The following is a 16369-nucleotide window of genomic DNA, read 5'->3' as shown; positions in this document are numbered from 1 at the left end:
GCGGGGAGGGTCTGCTCAGGGGCCGGATGGGAACGGCCAATGGGAACGCAAGGCGGGGTTAGCGTCTGCGCTAGGAGCCACCCCCCAAATCAAAGCCGACCAATGGGAGAAAAGAGCCGGTTGGTGTCGCTCACTGGAACCGCCCCCAGGACCTAGCTCGCCAATGTTTAGGTGGGGCGGAGTTTGTATCTGGGCCCGGACTATAACCATCCAATAGGAGTGTGGTGCGAACCCAGAGGCGGGATCAGAAAGCTGACTCAAGCTGAGCTGGCCAATGAAGGTGGAAGGCGGGGACTACATTTTCTCCTGGAGCCGCCTCTTAGTCTAGCTTCAACCAATGAGGCTAGCAGCAGGACGAAGGTGGAGCAGGTAGGTCGCGCACCCGACTTCCCGCCCCGACTCTGGGGAGCAGGCTGCCTGGGCTGCTCTGCAGTTCCTGCTCTGCGTTGACCGCTGCCCTGGGGCCTGGGTTGGAGGCACCCGGCCCAGATCAGCCCACTGAAACCGCAGGGAGGAATGTCTTCAAACGACTGTCTTGGGCCTCTTTCCTTTTGGAAGCCGGGCTGCTGGGGGCAGAGGCATGGCCCTGCGCGCTGCAATCCACCCCTGTGGAGGGTCACTACTCGGGGCCCCCAGATTGCTGACGGCTACCAGCCAACAACCACTAGGACCTCCAGGTGCTAAGGACCTGTGTTGGGCACGGTCCTCGGTTATGCGACTGATCTGGGCTTAAATGGTGAGCCTCAGGCTCCCGGTTAAGTTACATTCACTCCATAGGTCATCTTAACTCTTGAATCTTCATCTTACCACCTGCCATCTTCCAGTCTCTTGCCGATGTTAACAGCTAACCTCTTCGCATACGCACCCAAGTCACTGCTGGAGGTACGATGTCAGGGCTCTGAAGAATCTTGCCATTTGTACCTGGCAAATGCACACTCTGTATGGGGCAGCTGAGGTGCAGTGCTGTGTAATTCTTGCAAGAACCAGGGCTATGAGAGTAAGAGGTTTGGCTTCTAATCCCTCTCTGGGCCTCTGTTAACTCATCTGTAAGTGGGGATGACAATATCCACCTTCTGGGAAGATTTTGAGCAGAGGCAATGCACATAAAAGACCAAGCACACGTGAAGCACTCAAATGCTAGCCAGTATGACTATGAAAGTTGTTTGACCCAGTGCAGCCACCTGATTGTACTATCTTTGAAGACAGGCACCCGCCCCTCTATGCTTCCACAGCATCTTGTGCTCAAGTTATAAATTCTCTCAGCTCTTATCACTGCTTTGCGATCACTTGTTTACTTCCCTCCCTCCCTCAGTGGTATGCCCTCCTCCTCCAGTGAGTGGGCCCTGGGTGCTTGCAGAGTGGATGAATACCTGAAACCCCATGGCAAACGGTGTACTCTGTAACTCAGCCAGTGGGGTGTGCAGAGAGGCTTACGTGGACAGGACACTCCAGTGAGCCCAGCTAGCACAGCCCTCTGAGCCACAGGCCCTCCAAACCTCCTCCTGCCCTCTGGTCGGTGGTCTCCCTTCCCGTGTGCAGCATTCACTTCGTGGCCTCTGGAAGCAGATATTGCTGCCAGAGCAGCCGCCCTCCCCCCCTTTTATAAGCGAAGCCCCATCGATCTGATTTGTAGGCTCAACCTCTTTCTTGCCCTCTCTATATTCGCTCCTTGGATCCGTGACTCCTGGCAAATCTTGGGGCGGTTCTGATGCTGCCAATCTCTTTGGAAGAATGTTCTAAATCACCCTCGGCTTTTCTGTTCCCGGCCGAGAAGCAAGAAACTTCAGGCAAAAAGATGACAGAAAGAACACATAGACAAGCTCGGAAAGCTTACACATTAGTTTAACATGAAAAACACCAGCCAGATCCAATGGACACAAGGCACTCAGACTGACTCTGTATGGTGGATGGGAGAGTGAGCATAGCCCTGGGGTCAGAGAACTCACCAGTTTCGTATCACTGCCCCCTCCTGAGCCTGTTTACTCATTTGACAAGCAATAATAGTGAAACCTGACTCACAAAACTTTTCATGAGGTTGAGACACAGCACGAGTGGACCACGAGGTACAAAAGGGCATAACAAAACAAAGATGAAGAACGGGCCAGCCGCTACCCCGAGAGATAACCTGGCTATATCCAGAAAGCACCGTCTGCGTTATTCTCACCTCTTGCCATCTGCTGAAGGGAACCACACAGCCTTCGCCGAGTCCACCATGTTGAGCCGTTTCTTGCACAAAGACCACTGTGGTGCAACAGACAGACAGGGTGCAAGGCCCACAAGAAGATAGGACCCAAACTTCTGTAAAATCTGTCAGATCAAGGTCAGGTCAAACACAGCTCTCTGCTCTTCCAGGGAAGGCCTGCGGAAAAACCCTCAGAGATGCTCTAATGGGAGAATGACTTCACGTGTCTTTTGGTGGGTGATATAGGCAAGAAGAGAGCTAATACGACGGGATCTGTCAGACTCAAGCGAGAAGGTGAATTACCTTCTTCATACAGATGAAAATGTTTACAGCGTCAGTGAAACTAGGTTTCCCCCTTTGATCTCCCCGCGGTTAGAGGCTGAGCTTTCACGGTTTCATTTGCTCTTGGTCAAGCCTGCATTTTCTTCTCACTTTGAGGAGGGGGGCCACACAAGGCAGGTAAGGACAAGAGGGAGGACGATCACTTGATTCACGTGAAACGTGAGGAGGGGATCTGAGAGTAATTTTGATGACAAGGAGTGACTGTTGCCTGGCTATATGATTTGAGAGCAACAGCGAAACCAAACAAAATCATCTTAAGACTCTTAACAAGCTCCCACCCCTGGTATTCTTTGTGAGACACAAGGAGGAAGCAGGAACTTCTAAGAACTAACCATTCAGCCTTTCTCAAAAGTCTATAGGTGGGGACGCAGCTGGTGCCAATCACTGTGACCCGAAACAGCAACAGGGGCCAAAGGTGCAGAAAGAAAACTTATTTATAATAGGTTTTAAAAGCAATGGCTCTTCTTTATAAAAGAAACACATTATGTGACATAAATTAAAACCATAATGAAAAAATAATTTTTCCATCTAAGTATATAAAATATGAGAAGGTTGCAGTACATAAGAATGAACATTTTTGATTTATTCAAAGTTTCAATCTAAAACCTCGATGAAATCTACCACCTTTATTACAAGGGGACTGATGGTTCCCAAACAGAAAGAAACAAAGGTCAAGAAAGATGGCACCGGACATTGGAGAGACCCAAACCGGCCAGGTGTGCAGAAGGTTTGGTCCAGTAGATCATGGGTGGGCTAAAAGCCACATTTTGTCGAGAAACGCTGTCAGAACTGGTTGAAGAGTATAAACCTCCATAAGAAAACTAAAGATGGGAAACTCAATCCCGACCCATCACTTCAGGTCGATAATGTCTTCGTCCGAGGAAGCTGTGAGCTGGAAGGGGCTCCTGCCCCACACGGGGCTGCCTTCTCTGTCCACCACAGGGTCCTGTTCGGAGCCCGTCGAGTAGTAGCGCCCCTCGGGGTTGGCTTCTGGACCAGACGGACTTTCCAAGGAGCCCGATGTGATCCTGGAAGAGAAAAGTCACATAAAGGATCCCTGGAGAGCACTAGTGACCGGGGCCTCTTCTGTCAGGCAGTTTCCTGCTCCTTTGAGCTCATAAGCCTGCCTCTCCCCTTCCGTCCCCTCCCCCCCCCCTTACAGGGAAAGCTGGGACATGCAGGAGTCACCCCCGCAGAGGTTGGGGTCTGCAGTCAGCCAGCCATACTTCATGGGCTGTTGGGAGTTTTAAAGGCCAGTGGTGACACATAGGCGGTGTTTGTGAGGTGCTTTTTACCTTTCTAAAGGGCGAATCTGGATAGTGTCACTCTCTGCCTAAAACCCTCCTGGGGCTCCCCACGGCCTGAAGATAAGGCTCAAACTTCTACCCACGGGACCACAGACCACAGGATCTGGCCCTGCTGACCCTTCTGCCTCCTCCCAACCCACCCCCATCCCCTCTTGATAGCTGCAAAACCAATTTGACCAAATTCAGTGAGTTTGTTCATTCAACAAGTACTCATTTAGCCTATAAAAGCCCCCGCCAAGACTTTGGCCACTGAGCGGGCCATGTTGTGTCTGCCTCAGGGCCTTTGCCCCTGCCATTCCCCTCATTCCTTCTAATTCAGTCAACGCTTGGCTCGATGCTACTTCCTCAGAGAAGCCCTCTTGAACCCTACCCACCCACCCCAATTTCACACCAGAAGGTGTGGTCCATGAAAGTTGGACTTGTCACGCAGGTAGGGGCTCAGTTTGTTAGATTAAAGCATCTGTGAGTGCTGCCCCCTCTTGGGCAGGCTAATGCTTCCTGTGTCTATGAGACCTGGCTCAGCCTTTCCTGGTGTTTGAGACCCTCCCTGCCCCAGGTGTGGGGCAGCTGGCACTCCTGATTCCTCTCCATCACCTTGCGAGCCCAGAATGCTGTAATTTCTAGAATGTTCTTGTTGGACTTCCTCCCTCCCTGGGCCTGTGGACCCCCAAGAGTGATCTTCATATCCCTAACACCCAGCTCAGTGTCAGGTGCTCTAAGAATGTGTGTTGAATGGATTAATGGAGTCTGGACATGTGCCCCCTTACTTTCCATACAGGAGCACACAGGATTGCTTGAGGGACACAGAGGCTCTCAGGGGACAAATTAGTGGGACTCAACAAATGTTCATTGACATGGGATGCGGAACTGCCATCCAGAAAGGCTGAACCCGTTTCTATTCCCACCAGAAGCACTGGAGAGGGCCTATTTTCTGTCACTCCCACTGAGCATTTTGGTTTAAAAAAATCTCTGTCTGGTGAGCTGGTGAGCAAAAAAAATAAAAAATAAATAAAAATAAATAAAAATTCTCATAATGTATTTTTATTTGTTGAATTGTGAGGATGTTCATTTGCATGGGTCCCTCCCTGGGCCAGCCGGGGGTCCTCAGAGAGGAGCTGGATGCTGACCATCTGCCTAATGGCATCATCAGTCAGCAGAAAGGGCCACTACCCTGAGCAGGGACAGCTGGGGACGGCCTCCTCCTATACCTGTCGCTGCTAGTTGATCTCGCTGTCCCTGGCTTGGGGCCTCCTTGGCTTTCTTCTAATTGCTTCCGGGCTTTTGATTTGGGCTTTGGCGCTCCTTCTGACTTGGGTCCACCTTCATCAGACAGGCCTGGATTACGGGGGAGAAGCACAGTTCAGAGGGTTATTCCCACAGGGCTGTCATGGAGACAGAAAGTGCCTTTTTGTTGTTGTTGCTGTTGGTGGTTGGATATTGGTCCATTATTGGGATAGAGGCAGGAAGGGCTTTATGATAAAGTATATATTTTAAAGTAATTGGTTTTCTTGTTGGTGGAAGGTTTTTTTTTTTTTCCTGATCATAAAGAATATATGTACAGAAAGAAAGAGAAAAACAAAGAAAGAAAGGAAAGTGAGGGACTCAGGAGGGTCTAAAAAAGGAGAGAAAATGTACGATCCTACCACTGCAAACTAGAATTCTACAATTCTGAGGCTCAATTTCAGAAAAGCACGGTGGTTTATAAAACAGCGGCTGGCAGATCAAGCTTTTGTAGGGAATAGTGGGTTAAAATAGCAATACGCACACTTTAAAAGCACAGTGGAAGGCACCCACTTCTCAAATTGACCCACAAAGCCTGCCCTGTCAGGTGGCCTGCATCCCCGCCCCTGCTCTCAGGAAACAGGACGGCAAGGCGGCGATGTGCCAAGGTGAACCGTCCTTGCAGTTTTAGGGCGTGCAGGTCCCAGTTAAGTTTCAAACCGGTTCTTACTGGTTTAGCACATCGTTTCCATTTTTCCTCACTTTGTTTTCATAATTGGGAACAAACGTGTTTATGGCAGTCTAGCCTCTGCACAACTCTCACGGTGATTTGTGCTTCTCTGGTCCGGCCTCCCATCTTGGTAACAGTGAAAGAGAAGGGCGTACCCAATACCTCATGTCTGTGCCATCCCCACAGACCTGCCCCCATGGTCTATGGGCTTCAAAAAGCAATAACTGAACTGCACCACAAATAGTAAAAAAAAAAAAAAAAAAAAACATGGTAAATTTAGGGGCGCCTGGGTGGCTCAGTCGGTTAAGCATCTGACTTTGGCTCAGGTCATGATCTCACGGTTCTCGAGTTTAAGCCCCGCGGCAGGCTCTGTGCCGACAGCTCGGAGCCTGGAGCCTGCTTTGGATTCTGGGTCTCCCTCTCTCTCTCCCCCTCCCCCACTCATGCTCTGTCTCTCTCTCTCTCTCTCAAAAATAAGCATTGAAAAAAATTAGAAAAAAACATGGTAAATTTAAACTTCCAAATACACAAATATGTTATCTGAGAAATGCACATTATAAATCCTTCTAGACGCTTTCTAGAAAATCAGACATATACAGATACTTCTATCTTAAAAAATGGTGTCAGACTAGATATACTGTTTCACAAACTCCCTTTGCTGCCCTTGGCATGGTTTGGGTGGCCTCCCACACCAATAAATGCAGACGGACACATCGTGTCCATGAGATAACTGTACAGTATTCCTTGGTGTGGCTGCACTGTAATGTATTTATGACTCCTTTACTAAAGGGAAAGTTTCTTTTTTAACTCATGCTCTTTGAGGATGATTAGTATCCAAAGATGAAACCAGCTGGTCTATTTACGAACAGTGAAAACACAAAACCGGCACATCGTTACCCAGCAGCTCCCTGCGGGTCCTGCTCGCTATTTCTTTAATCTCCATGCGGGACAGGGACAGGGAGTGAGTGACAGGGATGGCAGCGATGCCGAGGCCGATGGACGTGGGCGGGGTGACGGCCTTGGAGACCAAAGGTGACTTCAGAGGTCGTTCGATGCTTCTGCCCACAAGGTTTCTGAGTGGGATCTTGTACAGATTTTTGGACTGAGTTTCACCTGAAATAGGATTTGGAAAAGAACATGAGAACTTTAAGAAAAGTCTGCACTGTTTACAAAAGGGGTGACTTCTGGTGCCTCAACCCAGTTGGCATGAAGGAAGAAATTATGCCACGTGCTGATCTCCCAGGCCTCGTTAGCGGCAACGGAGTGATGGAGCCTGACGGCCTCGGCTTTTAAGGGCATGGTTTTCCCAGGTACGTGGGCTAAAATGCACCCGCTACGGGCTCCGCTTGCCCAGGAGAGAAGAGCAGACGGGAGGGCAGACGGCTGCAGCACACTCAGCAGCACTGGCTGCCTGTTTGGGGAGCCCCGAGCTTCTCGGGGACAGGAGAGGTAACGACTGATGCGGTGAGCAGCGGGAAAAGCGCGGCGCTCAGAGCGAAGCGGTAACCACGGCAGGGGCCTCTGGGATTCGTGAGCAAAGCCAGATGGAGCGAGCGCTGGGTGTGCTCAGCAGGTTTCAGGGCTCTATCCTTTAGGCCATAAAAACCTACCGTATCGTTAACATCCCCCAAGGAAAAACACCTTTGCTGTGGCAAGTTGGGACCTCCAGCCCTCAACACCCTCCTCCCCACTGAAACAGTTATTTTCATGGGACTTTTTGGCTTGTTATTACCAGCTTTCTTAAGAATGCAACCAAAGCACTCAGAATGCGAGGTGTTGTATTTTTTACAGTGTTCAACAGCGACTCTGTTAGGCAGGAATCGGATGTCGCTATTCGAGAATGAGCTGGAGAAATCAGATTGGATCAAAAATATCTATTAATAAGACAGTAAACATTGGACTTCACCTTCCCCCAGGGAAGAAGGAAACACTGGAGTCTCTCGGCCCGGGGGTGTCTGAGGAGAATTGTGGGCACTGGCCCCCTTGGAGCTGCCTCCGGACGAGACCTCATTCACGGCAGCGGCTGCTGTGAAGTATATATCCGACTAGAATAAAAGAGAAAGCATTATGGAGCTGCCTGGCTCCCCGTACCCACGACCCTCCTGTCGTCACGGCAGAGCCCGCAACGGTTCCTCGGCTCCGCTGCTACGTCCTCGGGGCCTGCGGTGCAGTGACATGCCTGGGCAGGGGACTTCCAGAGCCAAAGTCCTGCACCGTCGCCCCAGACCTTTCCTGAGCATTCAGCTTCCCGGCATTTCCCCTCATCCGTTTGTTGAATGACAACAGAGATGAGGCTGTTTCCCACGTTTCTTCTGCAGACACACACCTAGTGCACGCTGGCCCAACGGGAACCTCGGGCACCCCCAGAGTTAGGCCTGGAAAGGATTTTGGATTCAGTCGGGTCAACGTACAGATGGGGAAACGGGCCGTTCATTCACGGGTCCGGCCAACACTCGCGCACACCCACGACGTGCGGGCTTTGGTGGTAACAGCGGTGGTGTGCTGAGGCCAGCCTCCAACTGACCCGTGAGCGCCTGTACGGGGAGTTTGCAAGCTAAACACGGCCATTATTCAGCATAAATACATTACATGAAAAACAAAGGTACCGGGGCGCCCGGGTGGCTCAGTCGGTTAAGCATCTGACTCTCGGTTTTGGCTCAGGTCACGATCTCACGGTTCACGCGATCGGGTCCGGTATCGGGCTCTGTGCTGACATCGCAGAGCCTGCTTGGGATTCTTTCTCTCTCCCCTCCCCCGAGCACACACATGCACTCTCTCAAAATAAATAAACTCTAAAAAAATAATAATAAAAATAAAAACGAAGGTACTAAATGTCAAAATTCGACCTTTCCTAACTTGATGGCTACATTCACCATTATCTATGCTCTTGAGGCTACTGACATCAATAGCATCTGCGTGGTGAAAATACTGCAAATAGCACGTGGCTTCCCGACCCTGAGTTCAGCGGGTTCACGCTGGAAGCTGCACATCCTAACGGTGGGACTATTTACACCATGGAAATTGGCAAACATTACAAATCAGAGATCGATGTGTTGCTTTGTTGACCGTCTAGGCTCGGTGTGATGGACAGAATTTCTGATGGTGAGGATAAAGTAGATGCGTGTCGAGTCCACTGCTGATATTGGAAGAAGTTTTGGTTTAGTGACTGATTTGTACCAGAGTGAGAAACAGAGTGACGGCAGATCACAAATCAGATTTAATGGCAACAAGCTTATTGGAAGAAGAATTGACGTACTGACATAGAACTCCCAGGTGTAAAATCAGGGTTGACCCGCAGCCATAGGTTGGCTGTGGGTTACAAGAATTAGCAAAAATTAGCGAACGGACTTGTGAGTGCCAACTGGCTAAACAGATTTTAAGATAAAAAGCACGGTCCATGATATTATTTGTAAATCATAAGCTATTTTAATTTTTCCATTGGTAAAATTTATAGCCAACTGAGGTACATATATATGTATGTGTACACACATACACACACACACACACACACACACACACACACACACACACATCCTGGAGCGCTGGCAATGAAACCTTTAGCAGCACAACACTGGCGCTGTGTTAGTAAGATAGCCAGTCCCTGACTTGTGGAACTGTCAGCCTTGTAGGGGAGACAGACAGACAAGGAGTGGCCCACCCACATAAGGGGATGCGTGATGCACGTCGGGATGGAGAACGCGCCACGGGCCTGGGCAGGAGGACCGTGCGGGCCTGGCAGGGGGACCATCCAGGCCTGGCAAGGCCAGGGCAGACTGTGTGGGGCTGACAAGGGAGGGGCTGGGATGAGACCGCCCGGGTTGTGTGCCAGCGACAGAAGGCACCTTACAAAGTCATCTTTGTTCTGGTGTCCCTTGGTTTTGCTCAAAGTCTCTTGCTAGATGTGGGTTAGTCGATTAGCCACATTTCATGGGACACAAAATCAAGCTAAGGATGGAAAGCAGCAGAGGAAGAAAGTGACTCTCTGAGCTCGTTCTTTTCTAGATTTGGGCTGTTCCTCAGTGCAGCGGGGACCCCTGATCCAACCCCGTCTGACTACATACTCCTCTCTTCAGCCGACAGCTTCCCAACTGCTACCAGCACCGGGTGACACTCTAACAAAACCAAGATGGGGCGCTCCGAGGCCCGAGGGGGCCACACGGGAAAACCCGACGGCGGTCTGTCTCCTGCGTTTTCGCTGCCGCCGGCGCTCGGGCACACGGGGGCCTGACCCGATGAGACGGCGTCCGTGCCCTCCTGGAGCTCGGCTGCTCGGGCTCCCAAAGACCCTCAGACAAGTGACTCACCCTGGAGGCCACGAGCTGCAGCTGTGGCACGACGGCCGTGTGGACGAGGTTCCCGTTCACCACCAGGCGGATCTCCATGGAGTCGGTGGTGAAGGCCAGGAGGTACGGGAAGGCGCAGACTGCAAGGCAATGGGGCGCGTCAGCCCCCAGCCCGCCGGCTTGGGGCCCTCGCCGCCCCGGACGCTCCCGTCTCCCCCATTCCTCTGGCTGCTTCTCTCCCTCCTCCCCGGGCATGTCCCACCCACCCCCCCACCCCCCCACCCCCCGCTTCTACGAGCGCCTCATTCCTGAGGCAGCCTCCCCTTAGCTGGCAGGCTTCCGCTTGAAGCAGCCGTGCGTGGTCTCCATTTCTCCTTGTCCCCGTCTCTACTGCGGTCTCACAGGCCGGTCTCCTGGAGGCTCACCGGCCCAAGTCCCGACAGACAGTCCCCCTCCTTGTCCAGACTGCAGCGCGGCCCTCTCCTCCGGTCCGTCCTGTTCTGCCCGGAACCCTGGCCTTCAGTGGCTCTTCCTGCTCTGTCACTTGTTTCCTCCTCCGTGCTCCTCCAGTCACGTATGCCCGAGCAGGGGCCATGTCCTCACTGTCCCTCACAGGGTACTTCGGAGTCAATGGGGTTGTTGAGTTATTTGTTAAAGGTCAGCGCCTCTTTTTGAAGTGGTTTCTTATGCCACACTGACTTCCAGGCCCCCAAACTGCCCTGGTTGCCCTGGGCCCTCACCTTTGACTTCCCCGCTGGCCACTTCACTCTCCCACGCTCCCTCACGCTGGCCTGCTCTCTCTTTGCTCTCTCCGTGGTCAACTCCCTCCTCTCGTGGCTTTACCAAGGGGACGTTCTCTCACACCCTGCCTCTCGCCTTGCTCTCTCAAGTGACCTCCAATGTTGGGGCTCAAAAAACCTGAAAGCGATTTTCAATCCTTCCTTCTCTCTCTCTTTAGCCAGATCTCATCCATCACCGAAGCCTCACTAGATCCTCCGGTATCTGGATGGGGTCCTCTGTTCTCAAGACTCTAGGATGTTTGCCTACCGTCACATCCTTGGCCTTGGAGGAAAACAGCACTGACTCGAACATTCTTGGCTCTGATCCGACTCTCACCAGGCAGGTGCCCAGCTGCGGATCCTGCACCCCAGAAGGGAAGCACCACCTCTCACGCCCCGATGTTTCAGGGGCAGGCAAAGTACCCGAGTTTCTGGGACTCTTGGTTTTCGAGCTCTAAAATACGTAAGCACGGCGCGAATGCCTTGGGCTTCTCCAAGTCAGTCAGTGTTTTAAGGCTGGAGATCTCGCGCTCAAATTGTAGGAAAAGGAAAGCGAAGCCCAGAAATGAAATGATACTGAAAGATACCCAAGTCCTGAAAATCGGGATTTCGTTGATCTCAAATGCTCCCATGCTCCCAGCTGGGAGGCACAGTGGATGGCAACAGTCCCAAAGGGGGAACAGAAAGGAAAACAATTGAAAAAGGAAAAGAACACTCTGAGCACTCCTCATACTCACATAACTCATGGCAGTCCAGCAGCAAGCCAGTAAGTTGGCTGACACGGGACCGAACAGATCAGATGGGTCTACGGGGGGCGGGGGGGGGGGGGGCGGGTAGGGCAAAACGATCGAGGGTTTTCTTACCAATTGCATAAGGAGCCTGGTTCCAACAGAACTGGAAATCTGACGCACAGGGTTGAACCAAAAAAGAGCCCCCATTAAATGGGCAAACCTTTTTATAGATGCAACTGTCTGCAACAAAACAACAGCGACTCATTTTTTTGTTAGAGACAACGCTTAGGGCCGGGTAATCAGATGTTTGAAAAACAGGCAACCGGAATAGCATCCTATCTGCTAGGTCTTCACAGACGGCCGGCACTAACCCCGCCACGACGCCAGGTTCTCAGGCCGGGAGGCAGTCGGAGCCGCGGCCATGACACTACAAGCACTGGCGGCTGCATTTGGGAAGGATTTACTATGTGCCGGGCACCGAGCTTTACAAAAGTTAGCTTATTTCGTCTGAATGCTTTGAAGCAGGTGCCATGATTATACTCGTTGTGCAGATGGCGAGACTGAGGCCAGGAGAGGTGAAGCGGCTGGTCCAGAGTCTCACAAGTACCACCCGGGGGGGCGGGGGCAGGGTTTGAACAGAGGTGTGCTGGACTGCAGAGAAGAAGGGACACTTGGTGCCGGGGCCGCCTGGACGGAGGAGGCCCTCCCGCCTCACTCAGCAGGACAAGCACGGTGGGAGCTGGATACTCCCGCCACTGGCTCCCACCCCCCCCCCCCCCCAACATTTTGCTAGGAAAACTTGAAGCCATGTGCCTGTGTCACCTTGGGGAACACGGCCAGCATTAGATTAAGGCCAGGCTGAACAGCCGCCCGTTCCTGGCCTGCTCTGAGCTCGAAGCACAGGTCCAGGTGGCTCAGATCCTCTCAGAGTGAGAAGGTCCGTACAGGAGCAAAGGCTCCTTTTATTCCAGAAGCCCATCATGTTTTACCTGTACAATCTTATTTTTAATTGAATTATTTTTAATTATTTTAAAAAACAGGTTCATGGAGCTATAATTTACACACTATAAAATCCATCCACGGTAAGTGTACAATTCACTGTATTTTCTGTAAATTTACAGAGGTGTGCAATGCCACGGTCCAATTTTATGACCCCTCTCTGACCCTAAAAAGAAACTGCACGTCCGCGAAGCAGCCACTCCCACCCCTGGCTGGAACGGAGAGCTGTGTCCCCGCTGTGTGGCGAGTGGCGAGGCACGTGCGTGAAAGCTGGAGCTGCTGGGCAGGGCCTGAAGGCTTCAGGAACTGGTTCCTCCTCTCATGATGCCTTTCTGGAGACTTCCTTCCCCGGAGCCACTCCTCAGCCCGCTGGCTCCTCTCACTCTCTCTCCCCACATCCCCGCTTCTGGTGATGCCAAGTGTCACCTACATGCTAACGACGGCTCCCAAATGAAGGTGTCCCGTGGGCACTCTCCCGAGTCCCTGGGGCCTCCGCTAGCGTATCGGGGAGGCACTGATGTGTCCAAACTCAACTCCTGATGTTCCCTCCCAAACTCGCTCCTCTCAGATTTCCCCTCAGCTCAGGAAATGGTATTCTCCATTTTTCCAGTTGCTCCTGTTCCCAGGGACAGCCTCCCTTCTCTCCTCCCCCACATGCCCTGCTGGATTCGTCAAGCAAACGATCTTGGTTCCCGTATTTCAAACACCCCTGGGGTTGGACCACATCTCAGCACCTCCGCTGCTGTGTGCTGGTACAAGCCCCTGCCATCTGTCATCCCACGAGTGCAGGCACGAGCTTCCGTGAAGTTCTCCGCACAGTGGCCCCCGGTCCTTTCACCCGTAAGCCCCATCCTGTCGCCCCTCTGCTCAAAATCCTCTGGCCGCTCCCCAGAGTAAGAGGCTCTTCATCTCCCAGCCCCCCCCCCCCCCGCCCCCCAAATCCGGTCCTCTTCAGATACCATTTTCATCCACTCACACCTACACTCACTCTGCTGGGGCCACACCAGTCAATGAAATACTAGAATGTTCCTGGAACACAAACCCCTTCTTGACTCCCTCAGGGTCTTCTCTCCGAGCGCCCCTCCCAGGCAGGCCTTCCTTCGCCACTTTCCCTAAATGGACACCTGCACTCCCCAATCCTGCTGAACCCTGGTCCCTCTCCCTGTTTTATTTCCCTTAGCACCTACTACCGTTCAACATACTGGATGTTTTTCTTGTCCTGTTAATTGTCTACCTGCCCTTAAAAAGTACACTCTGACAGGCAGGGATCTGTGTATATTTTACTCACTGCTGAAACACCTAGGCACCTTAGGTGCTTAGTAAATATCTGCTGAATGAGTAAATGGCCCTTCCCTCCCTGTCCCCACTCAGGAAGGACGGGTCAGAGATGTGTCCCTCAAGGCTCCGGTCCCTTACACACACCTCCTCTCCACCCCCGAGTTCTGCCCCAACTCCCATCAGAGGCCAGCAAACTGCTGGTGGGTTTGAGGGGGTCTGGGGCGGAGGAGACCTGACCTTGGGGAGCACAGAGCATGCCGGATGGCGGAGAGCAGTGTGAATGTGCCTCGGGGGCTCAGCCTGTCCCACGGCGGAGCTGTCGGCCTGAGAAACGGTCACACAGACATGGATGAGGTGCCCCAGACTGCAGTTCAGGGGCCTCTCCCCTCCCCCTTCCACCTGAATAAGCCCCAGCGACTCCAATAGGACCCCAGAGATGGAGACGGCTCTCCCTCCTGATAACCAATACTGGTAGTTTCTGTACCTGAGGCTGGGGGTGAGGGAGGGGGGAAGGGGGGGCTCCAAATCAGACCGAATTGGTTTAGAAAAGTAAGCAAGGCATGTCTCTCAAGGCCCAGAGCTGTGAAGCACGTTCACACCCAGGGTGCTGGCGCCATTGCCTGGCTCTCCCCTAAACTGTGAGCTCACTGCGGTCCCTGGCAGCTCCGTTCACTGCCCTGTCTGCAGAATCTAACTCGTGCCTGGCACAGAGAAGGTCATCTGTTGTGGTTTAAAAAGGAAAGCCTGGATGGGGGGCTGGGGTGAAGGGCAGGATTCTGAAAATATCACAGGAAGCAGCTAGGAGTCCTTGACCTTCACTCCTTTGACTTTGCCCATCCGGCTGGTGGGGAGGGAGCAGGTGACAGACACTATCTCTAGCGTTAAAACGAATTTCCCTGAAGTCCCTTTCTGCGTGTAGAAAAGCCTACGGAGGTTACCAAACTGGATTCTGACTGCTGCTCTGATGAATCCGGAGTTAAAAGGAGGAAAGAGAAAATCTTGCGGTGCCTGGCAACGTGTTATGGACTTCACAGGTAAGATCCTGTTAACCTGCACAGCAGTCACGAGTGGTGGGTTCTGTATTCTTCACGTGACTCATCCGGAAGTTAAGATGTAGGTTAGATAGGCTCACACTGAGAACAGCACTTACGTAAGCTTTTCTGGTTTCCTTGCACGATTCTCTTTAAAACACCATCAGCAAACAGAGTTCACCTTTCGTAGCGAGATTTATCATTTGCATTAAATGTGAATCATTACTGCATGCTAAGGTCACAGCCAAGTTTTCTTTCTTTTTAAGTAGACTGACTGTGATATTCAAGATAGAAATGAATCACAAGAAAATAAGATCATCCGTTGAACTACTTATACTTTGTCCCCCTGAAATTTACCTTGCAAATACACTTTTCTCAAAGAACATAGAGCTGGAAGTTGTAATTTCTATTACAAAATACTTTCATCTTTAACATATCTGAGATAAAAATCTCTTTCTACAACACTCTGAATTTCTAAAAGCTATTTGTTACTTCGTTTTGTTTTTTAATAGAAAGGAAGCTGACAAAAATCAGCTGCAAACACTGCAGGGGGCAAGATCATTCTACAGCAGCCTGTTGACAAGGGCCTTTACTGCACAGGCATCTGATGAAAACAAGCAAACGCAGCAGCCCGTGCGTGTGGGGGAAGGAGTTACAGAAGTGGCCTGGGTGACCGTGGGGAAAACCAACTGGTTCTCTGGGGTCGTTCACCGGGGACCTGGCAGCCTTCTGGGAGAAGGAGGGAGATGGGAAATGAAAGCCAGATTCCGGACCCAGAGAAACGGACAGAAGTGGCACTGCTTGGGGAAGACAGAGGCAGGTCTGGGAATCTCCGGGATTGCTAAGGCCTTGACCCACGTGGCATCTAAAGACACAGAGCTTATCTTCTGACGGCTCAGTGGGTCTAGGAAAACAGACATACACCGATCCCATGCTGAGATGAAAGCAGAGCCTGAAGCCAGGAGACCACCAAAGCCAGGGGTAATGACCTGGAGAGGCCACTTGAACCACACCTGGCACAGCCCTGGGCCACTCCCGCCCAGGGGAACCCGGTCTGCTCCCGTCCATAAGCTTCCAATGTGGTACAGAGAGGATGTCCATCCACATTTGTTTCCGTGTTCCGTTTTCATCTTGGGACTAATCATCCCATTCTGATAACCTGCTCTGTCTTTCTGTTCTGATTTTCTCTCCCACCTAAAATCCTTACTATCCTTTCAAGCGGTTAAAAGAAAAAAAAAAATCGACATCAGTTTGTAAAGCATTTGGCCACAAGTTTTTCTCACAGATTTTTCAATAAATTGAAAAGGCTACCCTTTAAAGCGATTAAAGAAAAAGATAAAGAGATTTTCTACAAGTGACTTCAAACACGCGTCCCCCTGCTCCGCTGGGCCCTGTAACCGGGACACAGGGCGGCAGGGGCAGCCTGGCTCCAGCCCCGGGGGTCAAGGGAACACTCTGGAGGCAGTGTGCATATCGGCCCTCTCAT

General features: G+C 51.7%; 1 protein-coding gene and 1 long non-coding RNA gene across 6 annotated transcripts in view; one reads left to right on the top strand and one right to left on the bottom strand.

Annotated features, from left to right (window-relative positions):
* Nucleotides 1-57: 57 nt before the first annotated feature.
* Nucleotides 58-16200, top strand: LOC122233255. Of its 2 annotated transcripts, none has more exons than XR_006210783.1 (6): nucleotides 58-369; nucleotides 9856-10188; nucleotides 11024-11610; nucleotides 12616-12657; nucleotides 14772-14886; nucleotides 15396-16200. It is a non-coding gene; the product is annotated as an uncharacterized LOC122233255 (long non-coding RNA). The 2 variants fall into 2 exon arrangements; XR_006210784.1 differs by having other exon boundaries at nucleotides 14755-14886.
* The window catches only part of GARNL3 (GTPase activating Rap/RanGAP domain like 3), a 149304-nt gene continuing 136021 nt past the window's right edge, over nucleotides 3087-16369 (bottom strand). For all 4 annotated transcript variants that reach the window (XM_042965070.1, XM_042965071.1, XM_007094420.3 and 1 more), the window contains 6 exons: nucleotides 11708-11815; nucleotides 10087-10205; nucleotides 7689-7827; nucleotides 6680-6895; nucleotides 5040-5166; nucleotides 3087-3552 (listed from right to left, as the gene is read on the bottom strand). In XM_042965070.1, coding sequence (XP_042821004.1) covers nucleotides 3375-3552; nucleotides 5040-5166; nucleotides 6680-6895; nucleotides 7689-7827; nucleotides 10087-10205; nucleotides 11708-11815 — 887 coding nt within the window. In that variant the 3' untranslated portion in view covers nucleotides 3087-3374. The remainder of the gene's footprint in view (nucleotides 3553-5039; nucleotides 5167-6679; nucleotides 6896-7688; nucleotides 7828-10086; nucleotides 10206-11707; nucleotides 11816-16369) is intronic.

This window comes from Panthera tigris, chromosome D4 (assembly GCF_018350195.1).
Source record: "Panthera tigris isolate Pti1 chromosome D4, P.tigris_Pti1_mat1.1, whole genome shotgun sequence".
NCBI classification, from domain to species: domain Eukaryota; kingdom Metazoa; phylum Chordata; class Mammalia; order Carnivora; family Felidae; genus Panthera; species Panthera tigris.
The sequence above is the reverse complement of the archived record's forward strand: the minus strand, read 5'-3'. Positions and strand labels throughout refer to the sequence as shown.